The 20,389-nt window shown below is 41.5% G+C and overlaps 2 protein-coding genes across 6 annotated transcripts in view; one reads left to right on the plus strand and one right to left on the minus strand.

Annotated features, from left to right (window-relative positions):
• STPG1 (sperm tail PG-rich repeat containing 1) overlaps positions 1-6,941 on the minus strand; it is a 46,953-nt gene extending 40,012 nt beyond the window's left edge. For 2 of the 5 annotated variants that reach the window (XM_078849414.1, XM_073317403.1), the window contains exons 1-2: positions 6,857-6,941; positions 52-153 (exon numbers count right to left, since the gene is read on the minus strand). The gene's annotated coding sequence lies outside the window, so the exon portion shown is untranslated. Of the gene's footprint in view, positions 1-10; positions 154-6,856 lie in introns of all 5 variants that reach the window. The other 3 variants (XM_078849413.1, XM_078849412.1, XM_078849415.1) reach the window with 2 other exon arrangements.
• A 44-nt stretch (positions 6,942-6,985) lies between these two features.
• The window catches only part of LOC140900304 (calcipressin-3), an 81,545-nt gene continuing 68,141 nt past the window's right edge, over positions 6,986-20,389 (plus strand). The window contains exons 1-2 of the mRNA XM_073317407.2: positions 6,986-7,190; positions 17,057-17,301. Of these exons, the coding sequence (XP_073173508.1) occupies positions 17,107-17,301 (195 nt within the window). The 5' untranslated portion in view covers positions 6,986-7,190; positions 17,057-17,106. The remainder of the gene's footprint in view (positions 7,191-17,056; positions 17,302-20,389) is intronic.

Genomic DNA, 20,389 nt, shown 5'->3' on the forward strand with positions numbered 1-20,389 from the left:
TGATACATACATTCAAAGAGAACAAAGTCTGCTTTTGGATGGGTGACTTACAGGGAAATCCATGGCACTGAGACTGGGTTGGGAATTGCAGTGTTGCCAAGTCTCACAATATTTGGTGTTGGTTGGAATTATTTAGCTGGAAAGCCCCATCTCCTGGATTCATGAAATTACATAAGAAAGTTAGTTTACATTTTTTTAAAAAATCTAGCCCTCGTGATTTCAGAGAAAAGCTTGAAAATGTGACTCAAGCGTACTTTAGAGTTATATTTAGCTTCTGGTTCTTGACCCTTTATTTATTTTTTTAAAATCTCATGATTTTGGGGGCCTGACTCATGATTTTTTGAGTGCTTGGGGTTGGCAATACTAGGATTAAGGAAGTGGCACTCTTCTCTCTGAGGTGCTACCCATCCATTACCCTGCTGTGATGACTGGGAGCACTGGAGATGCATGTCTTTGCTTTCAAGTCCAGAGGGATTTGAAAATGTATCAGCATTTCCTATCACTGCCTTTATGAAATAGAGATTATAAATTTAGAATACGGGCAATAAATCTTAATTGAATGCTTGCCAACCTAATTGATACTGACCATATGGGGACCGTATTCCACAGGGATAAGCAGAAGATAACCCTGAGAATACTCTTAATTAAATGTATACACTGGGGACCCATATACAAGTGGAAAAAGCACTGGAAGCCATATGTCCTGGTGTTGAAAAGGCTTTTAACAGGAGTCACTACATACTACATTGTAAAATATGAAAGTGAAAATATTAAAACATATAGTACAGGGACACTGGCAACATTCCCCACAGATTTCAGAGTGTTAGTCTGTATCAGCAAAAACAACGAGGAGTCCTTGTGGCCCTTAGAGACTAACAAATTTATTTGGACATAAGCTTTCGTGGGCTATAACCCACTTCATCAGATGCATGGAGTGAAAAATACAGTAAGCAGTATATATATGAAAAGATGGGAGTTGCTTTACCAAGTGGGGGGTCAGTGCTAATGAGGCCAATTCAATTAAGGTTTCAGCTGGAAACAAAACCTTCCATTGTTCAGTAGAATTTTGCTGTAGTACATTGTCAAACAGTTACTGAATTGCATTCTGAAGTGGCTGCATTTCATCATTAGGTGAAATTATTTGTATTACAGAGATTGTAATCAATTTGTGTTTTAGGGTCAAAGGAACTATATAAATATGCCCCTGCAGAATCAGTTGATAGAGATGAAAAAGAACTATTAGATTTATTACAGTCCCTATACAAGGACAGAATATATTATTGGCTCTAAGAGAGGAAGTATCACATAGTAAATTGATACAGCATTTGATCGCAGCCATAAAGGATATGATAATAAAGGATAACTACATATTGCCTCTGTTGCTGTATTTAAATGGCAGAATTCCTTGCCTACAGAAGTGAAATTAAGAATGCCTTTCTGAGAATGCTTTGTTTATCTTCCTTCCTTCCATTACAGGAGAGCCTTTCTTTGAACAGATGTAAATGGGAAAGCTACTAGGGGAGATGAGACTAACGTTCTTTTCTGCCCTTCCTTGGCCATAGGTAAATTTTAGAAGAAAGCATTTAAACCAGGGTAAGTACAGCATGTTAAATTGAGATCCTGGCCTGCAGCAGCCCTCTCCCCATAGCTGCAGAGTGAGGACAAAAATGATCAACAAAAGGTTTTTAGCATTGGTGAAATCAAACAGCAATTTTTATTTGCCTCTCATGGAATATAAAAGTACAGGCAAATGTTTGTAGGCGCTTGGTTTGGATATAAACTTAGGTAACCATATGCAAATATATCACAAAGTTTGGGCAGCTAGGGGGTTAGGCAAATAATCTCATCACTGGATTAATTGCTTTTACTTTGTGATAGATGAAATATTAATTCCTGCAGGTCCCTCTCTTATTCTGCCATTTGTTCCCAACCCCTACCTAAAAAATGTAAGTGAGGGGACAAAATGAAAATTTTATTTTGAACTTTTAGCTGTGTTAGTATGGATGAACATCATAATTAATACAATACTAGCAACATGTCATATAAACATTGTGGAACCCTATTTCATATAATTCTTTTCCAGTTTTGTCCATTTCCAGCTAAAATGTAGGTTAACTGTTATACGTGCAACAGAGGAAAATATGTTTTTGTTTTAATGTAACACTACTTTTTAGAAATTCTGGAGACTTCTGTAGTAGACTCCGCTTCTTGAGATTTGTATTGTAATTTCAAATAGAATGTAATGGAAGAAGGAAATTTCTGATATATAAATTAGGGCTGTCAAGTGATTAAAATAATTAATCATGATTAATTGCACGATTAATCATACTGTTAATAATAGAAAACCATTTATTTAAATATTTTTGGATGTCTTCTACATTTTCAAATATATTGATTTCAATTACAACACAGAATACAAAGGTTTCAGAGTAACAGCCGTGTTAGTCTGTATTCGCAAAAAGAAAAGGAGTACTTGTGGCACCTTAGAGACTAACCAATTTATTTGAGCATGAGCTTTCGTGAGCTACAGCTCACTTCATCCGATGAAGTGAGCTGTAGCTCACGAAAGCTCATGCTCAAATAAATTGGTTAGTCTCTAAGGTGCCACAAGTACTCCTTTTCTTTTTACAGAATACAAAGTGTACCATGCTCACTTTATATTTATTTTTGATTACAAGTATTTACACTGTAAAAAAACAAAATAAATAGTATTTTTCAGTTCACCTAATATAAGTACTGTAGTGCAATCTCTTTATCATGAAAGTTGAACTTACAAATGTAGAATTATGTACAAAAATAATTGCATTCAAAAATAAAACGTACAATTTTAGAACCTGCAAGTCCACTCAGTCCGACTTCTTGTTCAGCCAATCGCTCAGACAAACAAGTTTGTTTACATTTGCAGGAGATAATGCTGCCTGCTTCTTGTTTACAATGTCACCTGAAAGTGAGAACAGGCATTCACATGGCATTGTTATAGCCAGCAAGTTATTTATGTGCCAGATGCACTAAAGATTCATGTCCCTTCATGTTTCAACCACCATTCCAGGGGACATGCGTCCATGCTGATGACGGGTTCTGCTCGATAACAATCCAAAGCAGTGTGGACCGATGCATGTTCATTTTCAATATCTGAGTCACATACCACCAGCAGAAGGTTGATTTTCTTTTTGGTGGTTCAGGTTTCTGCATTGGAGTGTTGCTCTTTTAAGACTTCTGAAAGCATGCTTCACACCTCATCCCTCTCAGATTTTGGAAGGCACTTCAGATTCTTAAACCTTGGGTTGAGTGCTGTAGTTATCTTTAGAAATCTCACATTGGTCCCTTCTTTGCATTTTGTGAAATCTGCAGTGAAAGTGTTCTTAAAATGAACAACGTGCTGGATCATCATCTGAGACTGCTATAACATGAAATATATGGCAGAGTGCAGGTAAAACAGAGTAGGGGACATATAATTCTCCCCCAAGGAGTTCAGTTACAAATGTAATTAACACATTATTTTTTTAACAAGTGTCATCAGCATGGAAGCATGTCCTCTGGAATGGTGGCTGAAGCATGAAAGGGCATACAAATGGCACATAAATACCATGCTGTGCCGGCTACAAAAGTGCCATGCAAATGCCTGTTCTCACTTTCTGGTGACATTGTAAATTAGAAGAGGGCAGCATTATCTCCAGTAAATGTAAACAAACTTGTTTGTCTTAGCGATTGGCTGAACAAGAAGTAGCACTGAGTGGACTTGTAGGCTCTGAAGTTTTACATTGTTTTGTTTTTGAGTGCAGTTATGTAACAACAAAAAATCTACATTTGTAAATTGCACTTTCAGGACAAAGATTGCACTACAGTTCTTGTATGAGGTGAATTGAAAAATATTATTTTTTTGTTCATCATTTTTACAGTGCAAATATTTGTAATAAAAATAATATACACTTTGATTTCAATTACAACACAGATTGTACAACACAATATATATGAGACTATAGAAAAACATCAAAAATATTTAATAAATTTCAGTTGGTCTTCTATTGTTTAACAGCGCAATTAAAACTGCGATTAATCGCATTTAATTTTTTAAATCGCAATTAATTTTTTTGAGTTAATCGCATGGGTTAACTGTGATTAATCGACAGCCCTAATATAAATTGTAAGGTCCTATGGGCAGGGACTGACTCTCACAATGTGTGTACAGCACTTAGGGTAATGGTGACCTGAGGCCACGGCACACCTGGTGGCTGAGCTTTGTGACTTTGTCCTCACACACAACCATTTCAGATTTGGGGACAATTTATACCTGCAAGTCAGTGGCACTGCTATGGATACCCGCATGGCCCCACAGTATGCCAACATTTTTATGGCTGACTTAGAACGCTTCCTCAGGTCTCGTCCCCTAGCACCCATCCTCTACTTGCGCTACATTGATGACATCTTCACCGCATGGACCCACGGGAAGGAGGCCCTTGAAGAATTCCACCTGGATTTCAACAATTTCCACCCCACCATCAACCTCAGCCTGGACAAGTCCACACAAGAGATCCACTTCTTGGACACCACGGTGCTAATAAGTGATGGTCACATAAACACCACCCTATACCAGAAACCTACTGACCGCTATACTTACCTACATGCCTCCAGCTTCCATCCAGGACACAGCACATGATCCATTGTCTACAGCCAAGCCCTAAGATACAACCGAATTTGCTCTAATCCCTCAGACAGAGACAAACACCGACAAGATCTTTATCAAGAATTCTTAAAACTACAATATCCACCTGGGGAAATGAGGAAACAGATTGACAGAGCAAGACAGGTACCCAAAAATCACCTACTACAGGACAGGCCCCACAAGGAGAATAACATAACACCACTGGCCATCACATACAGCCCCCAGCTAAAACCTCTCCAGCACATTATCAACGATCTACAACCTATCCTGGAAAATGATCTCTCACTCTCCCAGACCTTGGGAGACAGGCCAATCCTTACTTACAGACAGCCCCCCAAACCTGAAGCAAATACTCACCAGCAACTACACACCACACCACAGGACCACTAACCCAGGAACCAATCCCTGTAGCAAACCTCGTTGCCTAGTCTGTCCCCATGTCTACTCTAGCAACACCATCAGAGGACCCAACCACATCAGCTACACCATCATTCACCTGCACGTCTACTAATGTGATATATGCCATCATGTGCCAGCAATGCCCCTCTGCCATGTACACTGGCCAAACTGGACAGTCCCTACGTAAAAGAATAAATGGACACAAATCAGACATCAGGAATGGTAACATTCAAAAGCCAGTGGGAGAACACTTCAATCTTCCTGGACATTCTATAACAGATTTGAAAGTAGCTATACTTGAACAAAAAAACTTCAGATGAAGTGAGCTGTAGCTCACGAAAGCTTATGCTCAAATAAATTTGTTAGTCTCTAAGGTGCCACAAGTACTCCTTTTCTTTTTGCGGATACAGACTAACACGGCTGCTACTCTGAAACCAGACTTCAAAGAGAAACAGCAGAAATAAAATTCATTTGCAAATTTAACACCATTAATTTGGGCTTGAATAGGGACAGGGAGAGGCTGGCTTATTACAGAAGCAGCTTTGCTTCTCCTGGACACCTCCTCATCTATTGTTGGGAGTGGACTACATCCACCCAGATTGAATTGGCCCTGTCAGCAGTGGTTCTCCACTTGTGAGGTAACTCCCTTCTCTTCATGTGTCAGTATATTTATGTCTGCATCTGTAATTTTCACTCCATGCATCTGAAGAAGTGGGGTTTTTACCCACGAAAGCTTATGCTCAAATAAATCTGTTAGTTTTTAAGGTGTCACCGGACTCCTTGTTGTTTTTGTGGATACAGACTAACACGGCTACCCCCTGATACTGTTTTTAGTGGAGGCCTCTAGACGGTACTGTAACAAAAATACAAAAAATAAAAAATTTAAAAAACGAAACTGGGAAGAAGTCCGAATGGATTAGCAAGTTAGAGGGAGAGAGAAACCTGTGTGTGTACATGAATCCAGAATATGGGAGGGGGGTGTTTATGCATACACAGAATATGGTGGGGGCCTAGAAATCTCCCTGTGTGTCTGTACGCACGCTGTGGTAGAGTCCCAAAGGCTGCAACAACACTGCAGTGAGTACATTAGAATTATTTATAAGGGTTTGCTAGCTCAGGGTATCCCGTCTTTAGTAATAACAGTGCGTAGCACTGACCCAGGCTCAACATGGGGAACCCCACAGCCCTTCCAGGAGGGAGCTGCTACAACTTCAGCTTGTCCCAGCTTCATCCATCAGTCCAGCCAGGGCTCTGCCCTCTCTAACATGTCTAGCTCCCCAGTCCCTCCCCCATGTTACCCCCTAAGGCAATGCCCCCTTTAGCCCAGCCCCTCCCCCCACAGTACCCCCCAAAGCAATGCCCCCTTTAGCCCAGCCCCTCCCCCACATTACCCCCCAAGGCAATGCCCCCTTTAGCCCAGCCCCTCCCCCACATTACCCCCCTAAGACAATGCCCCCTTTAGCCCAGCCCCTCCCCCACATTACCCCCCAAGGCAATGCCCCCTTTAACCCAGCCCCTCCCCCACAGTACCCCCCAAGGCAATGCCCCCTTTAGCCCAGCCCCTCCCCCACAGTACCCCCCAAGGCAATGCCCCCTTTAGCCCAGCCCCTCCCCCACATTACCCCCCAAGGCAATGCCCCCTTTAACCCAGCCCCTCCTTCACACTGCCCCCCCCAAGAGGATACCCCCTGAACCCAGCCCCCCCCCGCAAGAGGATACCCCGGGGAGGCGGGGCTCCATCTCATCCCACACACCCCTTCCCACGCGAGTGGCTCCCCAAAGTCAGACGAATACCGGGTGACGGCGGGCCGTCAAGAGCCGGCGCATGCGCAGGAATCACCATCAGGGCCCCCCACGCGCGCGCGCGCGCGCTCGCTCCCTTCCCATCCGGGTCACACTTCCCTCCCCTCCCCCGCCACCCCTGTGGCGATGCGAGGATGGGAGCGCGCGCGCGCTCGCGCGTCCCCAGAGAGAACTACAGTGAGCGCGCCCGGACGGGGGGGGGGCGTTTCCCTCAGCTGCTGCCATCGCTGCCAGCTCCCCCCCAACCGTCTTTCGTCCTGCCCGCCTTCCTCCCAGAGGGCGCCGGGCCCCGCGCGGCGGTCGACGGGAACCCCAGGCGGGGACGGTGAGTCCTCAGAGCGGACACCGAGCTGCCCCCCCATGTTCTCTCTGTGCCGCCGCCCGCCCCGTCCCGCCTCCTTTCCCTCACAACGGCCCGCCGGGGGAGCCGCCTCGAGCCTCTCCGTGGGGGGGGGGGGCGAGCGCGCGCGGGGGGGGGATCAGCTCGCCAGCCGCCCTGGGGCGGCGGTGGGTTTCGCAGCCGCCCCGTGCTGGTGGTTTGCGGCGGCGGCCTCCGCCGCGTCTCAAGGGCGGGGATGGGCGGTTGGCTCGGCCGAGTGTCCGTCGCCCCGACCCGTCCCTCCGGGCTGCGGCGGGCCGCAGGCCCCGGGTGTGAAGGGGGTAGGGCTCGAGGAGCGGGGAGAGGCTCCCCCGCCTGCCTGGCCCCGAGCAGCGCTGGCGCGGTGGGGGTTAAAGGGGCTGGGGGGGGCAGGAGCTGCGAGTCGCCCAAAGTTTGGAGGCCACCCGATGCAGCGGTGGCTGTGTTTTCCCCGGCAACTTCTGAAGCTTGCCGATCTCTTCTGGGGGCGTGTGATGGTGGATTAACCCCCCAAAGCGCCTCTCCTTCACGTGGGAATGGCTTGCCTGTTTGCTGCCTGCCTGCAGGCACTGATTGCTCGGCTGTCTCCGGCCCAAACGGAATCCTAGAGCTCCGCTACTCAGTTGTGCGTGTCGAGAATTTAAAAGAATGATCAAATCACCTCTCATGGTGACAGACCTACAAGAATCGAAGCTGCTTTTGTGTGTAGAAGCTCTTGCTTCAAAGCAATTTCTGCACTTCAGAAGATCCGGAACTTGCTGCTGTTTGCAGCTATAATCGATGATGTGAGACATAAAAATAGGCATTTCATTTTAAGGTTACATTTATTTATCTCCAGTTCAGTACGCTGTGATAGAACACAACCTATTATCAACAGTCATGGCGTGGTTAGGCATCACGTGTTCAGTATGCTGTTTTCTAAGTGTATTGTTTGGCTTCCTAAAAAGAAAAGGAGGACTTGTGGCACCTTAGAGACTAACCAATTTATTTGAGCATGAGCTTTCGTGAGCTACAGCTCACTTCATCGGCTTCCTGTGTTTGTATGTTTTAAAATGATCTTAAATGCTCTTGTGGTCTGAGAACCAAAGCAACCTACTTAACCATTTAGTTGACTCTTAATGCCTTCATTTCCCCTTGTTTGTTATAACAGAACATGTTATTTCTAAACTTTGGTGCTGATCTTGCAAACACATTGACTTAAATGAGATTACTCAAGTAGGTAAAGTCACACATGTGTTTGTGTTGGCAAGATTGGTCTTAGACTACACACTTTGGGAGCAGATATGTCTGTCTGTAAAGTGCCATCCATGAATGTTTTGACCTTGTCAGCATTAAAGACTTCTGGAAATTTTCTGACCATTGCACTAGTAATGGTAGGAGACAGGAGATGCTAATGTAAATCACCTGCTGCTGGCGTTCTTTCCGTTCTGTCTCATCTAACAATGCTCAGAGCAGGTCTAGAAAAAATATTAAAAGCATTGGTGGTACATGGTCACCACCTGTTCTTTCTCTCTATTGCTTGAGCAATAGGGGAGAATTTCCCAAAATCCTCATTGTTGACAAGACTGTATAAAGTTTTTTTTTTTAAAAAAAAAACACCTTGTCAGTATTTCTAAAAGTGCATATTACCTCGGTATCTAAGTGTGCCAACCAGATCATACTACTTCTCATTGGAATACAGGAATTAATAAGGGGTCAAGTTCAACTGAGTGGCTAAGGCTCCTGGTTTGGTTCACAGAATTGATGGAGTCCTAGTGTATGAGATCACTTAAGCATCTAAAAACGTGAGGGAGAATTCAAAGAACATACATTAGCTAAAGGAAGATACTGTGTTTGGGATGCCTAACTACACACAAACTGCATTGAATACTGATATCTGATTATGCATTTCTGTCATTTTCTGGGTTAATATTGAGGGATGGAAGGACAGAAAAAAAAAGCAACAACAGAGAAAAATAAAAGTATTTCTGATCCGGCTCCCTGCTCTGGAAAGAAGAGATGGTGGCTCGGTAATCTGAGCCACCATCTTTCCTTCTGGAACAGGGAGCCAGGTCTGGCGAGTTCTAGCTTTTTTTTTTTTTTTTTAGGAGTTAAGCATGGACATACACATACATGTGTGTTATCTTCCATTACATTGCCTTACTCAAATATACATTCTTGCATTTACACTTAAACTAATTTATTATTAACATAAATGTATCTACCTAATGTATCTACCTAATGTATAGGATTTTTGTAACATAATCAATATTTTCACATACTTGAGTTGACCAAAATTTGGGTGAAAATGGGTAAAAACCAAATAATAGCTTTTATAAAACAAGAATCTGGTAAAAATCATTAAAAAAACAAAAATGAAGTGTCAAACCCATGAGGTAAGTAAGATTATCCCCTTTTTATAGAAGAGAAACTGAGGCAGAGAGTTTGTGCTTCACAGTGGTGAGCCCATTAAAAATACCTAGATAGAGGTTTCTCTTTGCCCAAGGTCACACAGTGAATGAGGGTCAAAGCCTGTATTAGAGCTTTGGTACCACTCACTCACTACACAGTGCTCCTCTTTCCTGTCGTGACTAGTATCTCAAAAAGATGCTGTAAAATATTTGTATATAGTCTTTTAGAAGGTAGACTTCTCTCTGCACTGCTTGTAATAATAAATTCTTAAATACCATGTGTACATCAATTACTTTATTTGGCTATCCCACTCTAATTTTAGTGGAGCATTGCATGGCTTTGTGATTAGCCCTTCATAGAGTTTAATGGTGGCTGCAATGCCAGCTATGGTGTTCAGGTACTGATATTTCTGGCAAGTCTGCAAAAATAAATATCCTGTAAAAATTAAGAGTTGTAGATTTGTTATTTAATAACTAGAATTAGGGGATGCGTTCTTTTTTTTTTTAAACAAAAATAGTTCAAGCTGTGGATCTAAACTACTTGACGGTTTCCTTTCCAATTATTTTTTTACACTTGCAAGGAAGGTTGTAGTGTAAATAATGCAGAACTGCTGATCTTTGCTGCTAGGAGTTTTCTGCTCATTTCATCTGGCCACAAAGAAAAGATTTGTTAAAACTCAGTTTTGGCTAGAATTGGCACTGATGTAGATACTAAACCCTCGTTTACGCAGACCTTGCTTGCAGTAGTTGAAGGGAACAGCTGCAGTCTCTTCTGCTGCTTACAGCTACCCAGGCTTCCTCTTTTATACCCTAACTCAGGTATAAAATTATGTATCTGGTGATTCATTTTTTGTCAGTTTGAGGGAAGTTAGTTATCTGCATCATGACACTAGAATTTGTAAGCTGCTACCATCACCCCAGAATAATTTAGTACTGTGCCAAATTGTCACTTCACAAACCAGAAAATGGTGTATAATATTTTTGTTGCTGCAATCAAACTATTCACAACATGTTGAGGTTCATTTATAGCAATGCTGCACTTGAAGTGGAGTTTACACAGTGTGTAAAGTTTTGTTTACACAGTGTGTAAAGTTGAGTGCATGTCTTTACAGGATAAGGGCCTTTTTTGGTACTTTTAATCAAGGATCTTAGAGTACTTTACAACAGTGGGTAAGTGGCAATTTTCTATTTTATAGCTGTGTAACCAGGTAACAGAAGTTGAGTAACAAGGCATCGCCTCAATTCAGCAAGAGGCAGAGCTCTACTGGAATCTACCTACTGTGCTTTAGTCGAACAGCTTCCCTTTTCTCCAGTAGTAATGTATATCTATATAGCATTAATATATTTAATAACTTCTTAAATTGATGTTCAGCAAAAGTCAGCATTTTCCTCACGTTAAGGGTGTTTATGCCATAAATGGGGTAATGTGATCATTATGTAGTAGGCTGAGCACACATCTACAAACCAGGAACTCCAAGGCTCTAATCTCAGCTCTGATATTGAGCTGTGTTGGCCTTGGGCAACTCATTTTAACTTCTGCATGTGTGTGTTTTCTTTTCCATCTGCAAAAGAGGGATGATGATTGTCTGCCTCACCTCAGAGTGAGGATGAACTAGTTCGTGTTTAAGGAGTTCAGTGCTAAATGACCGTGTTATGTGAAAACACTTACAAATGGGTTCTTGTGTCCATGCTAAGATACTTATTATATGATATTGCTAAACTTCACTAGACCAGTTTAGGTACAATGCAAGGTCACTGTGACTTGTAGCCTCTTTCAGCTACTACATTTTACTTCCGTCTGCATCATATTAGCTGAATCACTTCATGCTATACTTCAGCCACTTTACTGTGCGTTGTTTTGTACTGTACCCTAAAATTCTATCTGTATTTACATTGTTTTACTTTGTTGCTTTACTGTGTACAAGCATTGTCTACATAGTGTAGATTGTCTTTTAAACAATTTGTTGTGTATCCTAGTTACAGTACACTTTTCCTCATTGTGTGTTAATGTCACAATTGATTATTGCAGCGCCTGATGATGTCAGTGTTGTGAAGGAGTAGACAGTATTTCTGTTATAAAACCCAACCTGTAGGATTTTAAAACTTGTCTGTGTTGGAATTTTGGAATTCAGCTTAATCATGAGTAGATGGTTCTCCCCTCTACTCCCCAATCTGGTTTAAATGTTTCTTTTGGAATGCATGTCCTTCAGCTTCTGTACACTGATTTTTTTTTTTCACTTGACTACTAGGAATGACACATTAATTATTTTATATTCAATTTAAAATGCCTATTATTTACCAGTCATACCAGTTGTTTTTTATTCACTAACTTTGTTAGAATGTAGAGTTGCTTGATTATTAAACTCTGACACCAGCTCCTGACTCTTAAAGTAAAGGCTAAAAAATACAAGGATTGAAAGTGTGTGAGGGTGGTGATTTTGATTCAAGGAGATTTTTCATTCACTTCATCTTCTCTCCAGTTCAGGATTTATGCCTATGAGTCTGAAAAACTCACTCTTACTCGTTAAATTGCAGTTAATCTCAGGAGTGGGATGATGGTGGCTAGTGTTGATCTGTAGCCTACACAATAATGTTTTTCAGTGAATAACTTCTAAATATTTGGCATTTGTTTTTAAATTTGTCACTCCTGTTTGTATTTCAGACATAATGAAACTTACCAACATTGATTTTATATGAACAAGTTTGCTGTGATTAGTAAAATAATGCTAAATCACTTCAGATTTAAATGGAATGAAGTAACTTTGATAAGTACAGTTTTGTAATTTGTTTTGTCAGATAGCAAACACTACATTTCACATATATTAGAAACAAAACATGATTTGATTGCTCAAATTTTTATATAATGTATGATATGCAAAAATCTGTTCTCAAGTACTTAACATTTCTCTTGTGCTTTCCACTCAAAGATCTCATAGTAGTTTACAAACATTAATAGATTAGTCTCACAACCCCACTGTGTCATGAGACTAATCTCCACTTACAGCTAGGGAGACTGAAGCACAATTAGTGAAGTGACTTGCCCTAGGTATTCGTACTAATTTGTAGTTTAACCATTATTAGCACCTTTTTTCAGAGTAACAGCTGTGTTAGTCTGTATTCTCAAAAAGAAAAGGAGTACTTGTGGCACCTTAGCTCACTGTAGCTCACGAAAGCTTATGCTCAAATAAATTGGTTAGTCTCTAAGGTGCCACAAGTACTCCTTTTCTATTAGCACCTTGCCCTCCTTCTGACTCTCAGTTCTTTTCTTTTAAATCCAGAGTCTCTGCAAGAGAGACAATAGTTATTTTTAAACCTGTTACTCCTAAAATGCATTGTGCGTGTGGAAGCTTTGTGTGTTAAAGATATTTCAGTAGTTGTTGGTCAGTTGACCTACAAATATTCAACCAGTCAAATATCAACTTTGCTTACCTCTGTGGAGGAAACAAATCCACCAGAGAGCAGAACGAATTTCCGCTTGCTTGAATTACCCTTGTGGAATATTTTAACAAACTCAATTTATCCTACTGATGTAATCAAACAAACATGTAGGCTTCTTTTTTGTTTTTCTTCTTGGACTCTTGAGGACACACAGATCTGGTCGCTTTTCTTTCGACCATTCTGTGTTGACAGTTTTAGCGCACAGAGTGCTGTACTGCACAAGCCCAGCATATGCATCAAATTGTAAATGTAACATGCTATCTTAATGTGGTCAGCTACTTTTCGGATAGCTGTGTGTGCATGTGTGTAATAAGATCCAGGAATCAATACTCTTACTTTTCTCCAAAATCTTTCATTTTGCAGTATATGGTGATGTCGTCTCAGGTTTCAGTGTGAATGCTCCCAGAGCAATGCTCCTTTTAAACTCTCAGCCTGGCCAGAAAGAGAAGTTGTATACTTTCAGATGCGAGCCTGTAATTTAAAATTGAAAACAAAAAACGAGGATTTGATTTAAAAAGATATTTACTTTTGTTTTTAAATTTAAAACAACTATAGTTATTTTTTAAATCACTTGTATATGTTCCATGACTACTTTTGTATAAAATCTTTTACATATGCTCTTTTATTGCACTTTTCATGCATGATCTCAAAGCCACTTCCCTACAAAGCCACATTTTACAGAATGGGAACCTGAAGTACAGAGTTCTGGGACCCTCACACCCTGCAGGGTTCTAGAGCCGGGGCTCCAGCCTGAGCCTGGAAGTCTACACAGCAGTGAAACACCCCCGTGAGCCTGAGTCGGCTGGCACAGGCCAGTGGCTGGTGTTCCTTTGCTGTGTAGACACACCCTTAAGGTCACACAGTGAGCGTTAGCATATATAGGAGTAGAACCTAGGTCTCCTGTTCCTCAGTCCCATGCCTTTTGCATGTGTTTCCTTCCAGTTTAGTATGTCCATATGCTGAGCATACACAAATACATGCTCACTATGTCTTAGTTACATGAGAAAAAATGTAAATATTCCATCTGCTTTTCAGTCATTGTATTGTTTAGTGTCAGTAATCTGCAGATTAGAGCTCCTTAAATGACATAGTAGAATGTAACCATTTTGAAGGAGCTGTAATGGACTCTGATGTTGATAATCCATGGAGTAAAAAAGCCTTTCTCACTTGGAGTAAAGAAGTCTTTCTTTTCACTGTGGTTAGGGTTGCCAACTTTCCAAATGCAGAAAACAGAACAACCTTACCCAGCCCCCTGCCCTGCCCCTTCCTGAAGCCCTGCCCCTACCACACCCCGTTCTCCGAGGCCCCGCCTGGACTCACTCCATTCCCCCCCTTCTGTCGCTCACTCTCCCCCACCCTTGCTCACTTGCTCATTTTCACCTGGCTGAGCAAAGGGTTGGGGTGTGGGAGGGGATGAGGGCTCTGGCTGGGGGTGTGAGGGCTCTAGCCTGGGGCTATAAATGTGGGGATCAGGGTGTGGGGGGGGGCTCTGGGCTGGGGTACAGGGGGGATGAGGGCTCTGGCTGGGGGTGGGGCTGTGGGGGTGGGGTGCTGGAGGAAGTTCGGGGTGCAGGCTCTGGGCTGCGCTTACCTCAGGTGGTTTCTGGAAGCGGCCGGCATTTCCCTCCAGCTCCTTCGCGGAGGCGCGTCCAGGCAGCTCTGTGTGCCTCCCCAGCCTGCAGACGTTGCCTGCGGTTCTTAGCCAATGGGAGGTGTGGAACCGGCACTTGAGGAGGGGGGGGCAGCGCGGAGCCCACATGGCTGCACCTCTGTCTAGGAACCAGAGGGAAGTGCCAGCCACTTCCAGGAACCACGCGGAGCCAGGGCAGGCAGGGGAGCCTGCCTTAGCCCTGCTGCACCACTGACCGGACTTGTAACAACCCCGTCATGCTGACCTGAGCTGCCAAGACACCTGTCAACCCTAACTGGTGATGGTTTTTACTGTTTAAAGATATGTGGGGGAGGGGTTTTGAGAGAGAAAATGAAGGCATTCTCTGTTACAGTAATTAGTTAATTTTCCTTTATCACCCTCTTTGCTTTCCCTCAAACTTCACTGGCTTGATTCTGTGTCAAGTTCAAGTTACTTGACCTTTTTCAAGGCTCTCAGTAACTCAGCCATATTTAGTGTGTCTGTCCATATGTCACCTTATCTCCCCTCTTCCTCATTATTCATTTAAATCTTCTGTTGTCATGCCTTCTTTTATGCCATCCCTTACAAAGTCCCATTTCTCTGTGCCAAATACCCTTTCTTTCCTCCTTTGCACATCTAAAGTACTTTTCAGATAGATTGTTAACGTTGAGGGGCAGAGTCCCTGTGGTTTAAGCCTTTTGTAAAAGGGGTGAGTCCCCTTGTCATTCTATGAATAATGCAGCTAGTATTTTCAGTGCGATTTGCTCATGGCTCAGTTTGACTTTGTGTACCCTGGCCCTCTTAATGCCCTTGACTGACTGGCCTGGAAGTATCTCTTAAAATTCAGAGCTTCCAAACCACTCAGTATTTTTTTTTTTAGTCTATATTTATGCTTTTTTTTTCTTCACTTTTAGATGAGTTAGCCCTCAGAAAATAGTGAATTCTTTACCAGTTACACAAGCACATTCTGGCATGACATCTCTTTCCCCTGGTGTTGTATAATCAATGCGTTTGAAATAGTCTGTTCAAAAAATGTGTAAAACTCACTTTTGCTGGTCATGTTAGGTCAGATCTACACACAAAATTGCACTGATTTACTGAATGTCTTGTGTGTGAACAGGCTTGTTTACATTAGGTCATGGGATGTAAACTGAAATGCCAACTTCCACATATGTTTCAAAAATGTCCTCGTGTATTTACAAGTGTGGTGATCACATGAATATGGAGCCTCAGCACTACAGTGCAGAAGCACTTTATAAATACTTAGATCAGTAACTGGGGGTATCAAATAATTTTTTTCTTCATTTCCACAAATTTTGTCCTAAGGGCTTGCTTTAAACAAACACAAGTTAGCATGGATTGATTTATTTTATTTTTTTTCTCATACACCTATACTGGTTAAAGGTAATGGCATTTTTAGCTGACTGCTTCAAAGGAATAAGCTAGTTAAGCAAATAAAATATTCAAAACAAACAACTGCAGATAGTAAACAAATACATTGGGTGCTAGTTTTTCCAGTGTTCTGCGCAACTTACTCCCCACCCTTCTTCCAGAGATTACACATTAAAATATAGTAATGTGATAATTACTTTTTTCTCACCACAAAAATGCTCCTGTGTTTTATCAAGAGTTGACATGTGTTCTATAAAGTGTAGTTGCTTATGCAGAAATAGTTCATATTCTAAGGTCTATGGTTTAGTATCCTATATGATATCTTGTTTGCATTGCATTTTGTTTCCATCTCACATTTATTGAGGATTGCATGTATAGCACTGTGCAGACTACCCATACAGCTTAGAATATTTTTTTTTCTATTCATACAGTGTCTGTTGTGGAAGACACTGTTGATCTAGCGGTTAGAAAAAGGGGCTTGGAGTCAGGAATATTGGGTTTTGTTCCTGGCTGTGCTGCTGAGTTGCAGGGAGCTTGTGCAAGACACTTAACTTTACAGTGTGCATGTTTTTTCCATCTGTAAAATCCGAAGACTGCACAACTCACATTAGCTGGGTGAAGCTTGTTTATAAAATACTTAGCATTTTTTTTCTATGAGTATGTCAATCTAAATGCAAAGTATTATGGCATCGAGGAAAGCTTGTAGAACAGTTTCCTAATACTTTAATGTTCTATTACGCTGACAAAAATTGTTTACATTTATTAGAATGGATGGTTTCTTACATTCCTTTTCACAGCTCAAACAGGTGAGTCTCAGGTTTATAGGAATGAGATAAAGTGGTTCTGTACTGTAGGCTATAGGCAGCCTTCACACTGATTTCTCTTTTCTGCATAAAGTGATTCATCTCAAAGAATAACTATAGCAGGAAAATGTGATTTATTGGTAAATTCAGTACTTGTAATCCTCCATTTTCTCTCAACAGATTCCTGCTAGAAGTCCTGGCACATAAAGAAGAGTTGTGTTCAGTGGACAATGCTCAGAGACACTATGAAGTCCTGGAGTGACAGCCAGACAGACATTTACAGCAGTGACCAAGAAGAGGAAGAAGAAATGATCTTTGGAGAAAATGAAGATGATTTGGAAGAGATGATGGATTTAAGTGACTTGCCTACCTCACTCTTTGCTTGCAGTGTGCCAGAAGCTGTGTTTGAGGTACAAGAAGAAAAGGTAAGAGTACATAGGGTATAGTGATGTAAATTGGTGCAATTGTAGTTAGAACATATTTTATCTAAATTTTCAGTATTATTACTTATTCTAGCGGGTGAAAAATAACTAGATTTGCTAACGAGTTCAGATTGTCTTTCAGTGCTGCTTGCCAATGAATTCAAATAGCCCGTCTGCATGCTGATCTCCTGCCTTACATTTTATGGTCCAGGGAGAACTCAAATATTTGATTCCAGGACAAGGATCACTGTTAAAAGAATTGTATTTGTTCACAGTATACTTTGTCAGACCCAATGAATAAGAAATAACAATTTGAAAGTGATTTAAAATTTCTAGTCCAAACAAGGCTTCTTTGGACCATTATCTTATTTTTTTTATTCAGTCAGACATGAGGTTATCCTTTGCTTCTAATGGCAATCAGGAAGAATCTTCTATAGCACAGGAGTTCTGTAGACTAACAAAACAAACTATGGCTGAAATGTGAGCGGTTTATGTAATGGAGGAGAGCTTGATCTGTAAGTTCCTTCCAGTTTTCATTCACAAAACTATGAATCCTACTACAGTTCTGTCTAAAATTTTGCATGCTGCCTGGGGGAAGGTGTGGTATCAGCTAGGAAACATTGGTCTGCAAATCAGGGATGCTAGATGGTGTCCTTCCATTTAAATCAGCCTCTTAAAGGCAGTGGCAGCGAACTGCACTCCTAAACTATTAATCGCAACAAACAAAGCTATTGAAACTCTACCAAAGATAATTATACACTGCTAATTGCAATAGATGCAAAACACAATTATAAAGATCATCAAATTAGATTCCACTCTTACCATCCTAGGGTTTCACTTAAACTTGACCATCCTTTCTTCCCTTCTTCCTCCTTTTTTCTTCCCCTTCCTTTATCCTCCCTTCCGTCAATTATTACAAGGAAACTTCTGCCAAAATGCAGGTTTTGCACTGGACTCTGAAGCTGGGCAGACTAAGACTCATTCTCATCCAGCAGGTGTTTTACAATCTAGGACCCCAGCACTGAGAGTGCCTTACTGACAGCTCACCCTAGAGATCCTTGTAGTTTCCATTTCCTGAGGCGAGGGATTTCTGGAGCAACGGCTTGAAATATATGATCTGACTGCAGACAGTAAATGCTGATACTGCAGTCCTTATTCTGTAAGGGAAAGAATGTCAGGCCTATGATTTATAATGCCACTTAAGTATCAATATATTTGATTAGGGCAGCCTTACAAAATTCTGCTCACCTGCTTCCCCATGATAAGTAGGTTTGGATTTTTTTTTGCAGAAAAGTAAAATATCATTATTTTTTCTTTTATCGTGACAAACAGCAGGCAAGTAGATTTTGTTTGTGGACAGGTGTATTTTTTGGGACAGTTTTGTGCGAGGCTGGATTAGATATCTTCAAATTCTGATTTAGTAATGCATGTTAAAATTGCTGCCAAAACATACATGTTTATGTCAAACACTCTGTGAAGCACCGGCTTGATTGTTAAGTTTGACTGGGGGGAGGGATAGCTCAGTGGTTTGAGCATTGGCCTGCTAAACCCAGGGTTGTGAGTTCAGTCCTTGAGGGGGCCATTTAGGGACCTGGGGCAAGAATTGGGGATTGGTCCTGCTTCAAGCAGGGGGTTGGACTAGATGACCTCCTGAGGTCCCTTCCAACCCTAACCTTCTATGATGCCAAGTTCTGTGGGTTGAAGATCAATTTTACCTGCGTTTCTTCTGAAAGAAATATTAGAAGAAAGTAAATAATTTCTTTAAACAACCTGTTTCATCGACAATATTTTTTTAAATCTAACACCTCTCTTCCCCGCACCCTCCCACACACATTATTTACCAGTTTAAGTGTTAGTTTCCCTCTACCGTCTTTCCCTTGGAGAGGAGCAATCCTGTAGTTGTATCCCAAATCAGAAATTCATATAGAAACAAATTTGACTTGTCCAATACACTCATTATCCAAAAATGTCAGTGCCCCGAGATATGTGGATAATTGAGTTTTACATCTAATACTTATATATCACTTCATATTTCCAAAACACCAGACAAATATCATAATGCCTCTGAGATATAGGTATATGTAATTATCCCCATTTTTAGAAAGGGAAACTGAGTTACAGAGGGTGAGAGTAGCTCAAAACCACACAGCAGGCCAATCTTAGAGCGGGATTAGAATGTAGATAGATGTTCCTGGATCCCATGACTGGGTGGAACAAGACTATTACTTTTCTCGCTGATACAGTTTGGTGCTGTAACTAATTATTCAAGGCACAATGAAGGCTCTAGCCTTGTGGTAATAATGTATCTTTGTTAGAGCTAATCACACAAAGAATTTTTTTGTGAAAAAAGCCAACTTTTCAGCAAAAAATTGAAAACTGAATAATCTGGCCAAAACCCAAAGTAGTTTGATTTGGAAATACAGCAGAACTCCATTTATCCAATCTAATTGGGACTAGGGCCTGATTGGATCATCAAAAATTTGGGTAATCTGGAGAATGGCTGCAGCACCATCTAGCTGCCACAGGAGAGATCATCTGCTTCTGGACCTGTGTGCACTTGTTGTTCGGTTAATAAGGAAAGCCAGATAATGGAGGGTCAGATAAAGGGGCTTCTACTATACTGGTGTGGTGTTCCATGGGGATTGTAGTTCATGTGCCTTACACTGCCGTTCTCCTCTATCAGCCAGGCTCTCTGGTCAGATTACATCTTCCATGATGCTTCATACTGCCCTCTCTGTGAGGGGAGCCAGTGCATCATTGGCTTTGGTCTAGTGACCATGGTGCATCATGGGAGATTGTCTGGCTGGGAAGCCTGGTCCACATAGGAGAATGGAAACATGAGGCAACCAGAATAAAATGCCTGTGAGATAGCATGGCATCCTGTCCCAACTGAGATATTTTGGTATTCAGCTAAAATATTTTTCGTTTTTGGTCCAAAATTGAAATCTTTTTGTTTTTTACACTTTCTTTTGTTGAAAAATCAAAATTTTCTACAGCAAGAAGACAATTTTAATGAAAAATGTTGTTTAATTGAAAACCCAGTTTGGCATCGAAAAACAATTTTTGTGGACAAAACTTAATCTGCCTTAAT

This window comes from Lepidochelys kempii, chromosome 19 (assembly GCF_965140285.1).
Source record: "Lepidochelys kempii isolate rLepKem1 chromosome 19, rLepKem1.hap1, whole genome shotgun sequence".
NCBI lineage: Eukaryota > Metazoa > Chordata > Testudines > Cheloniidae > Lepidochelys > Lepidochelys kempii.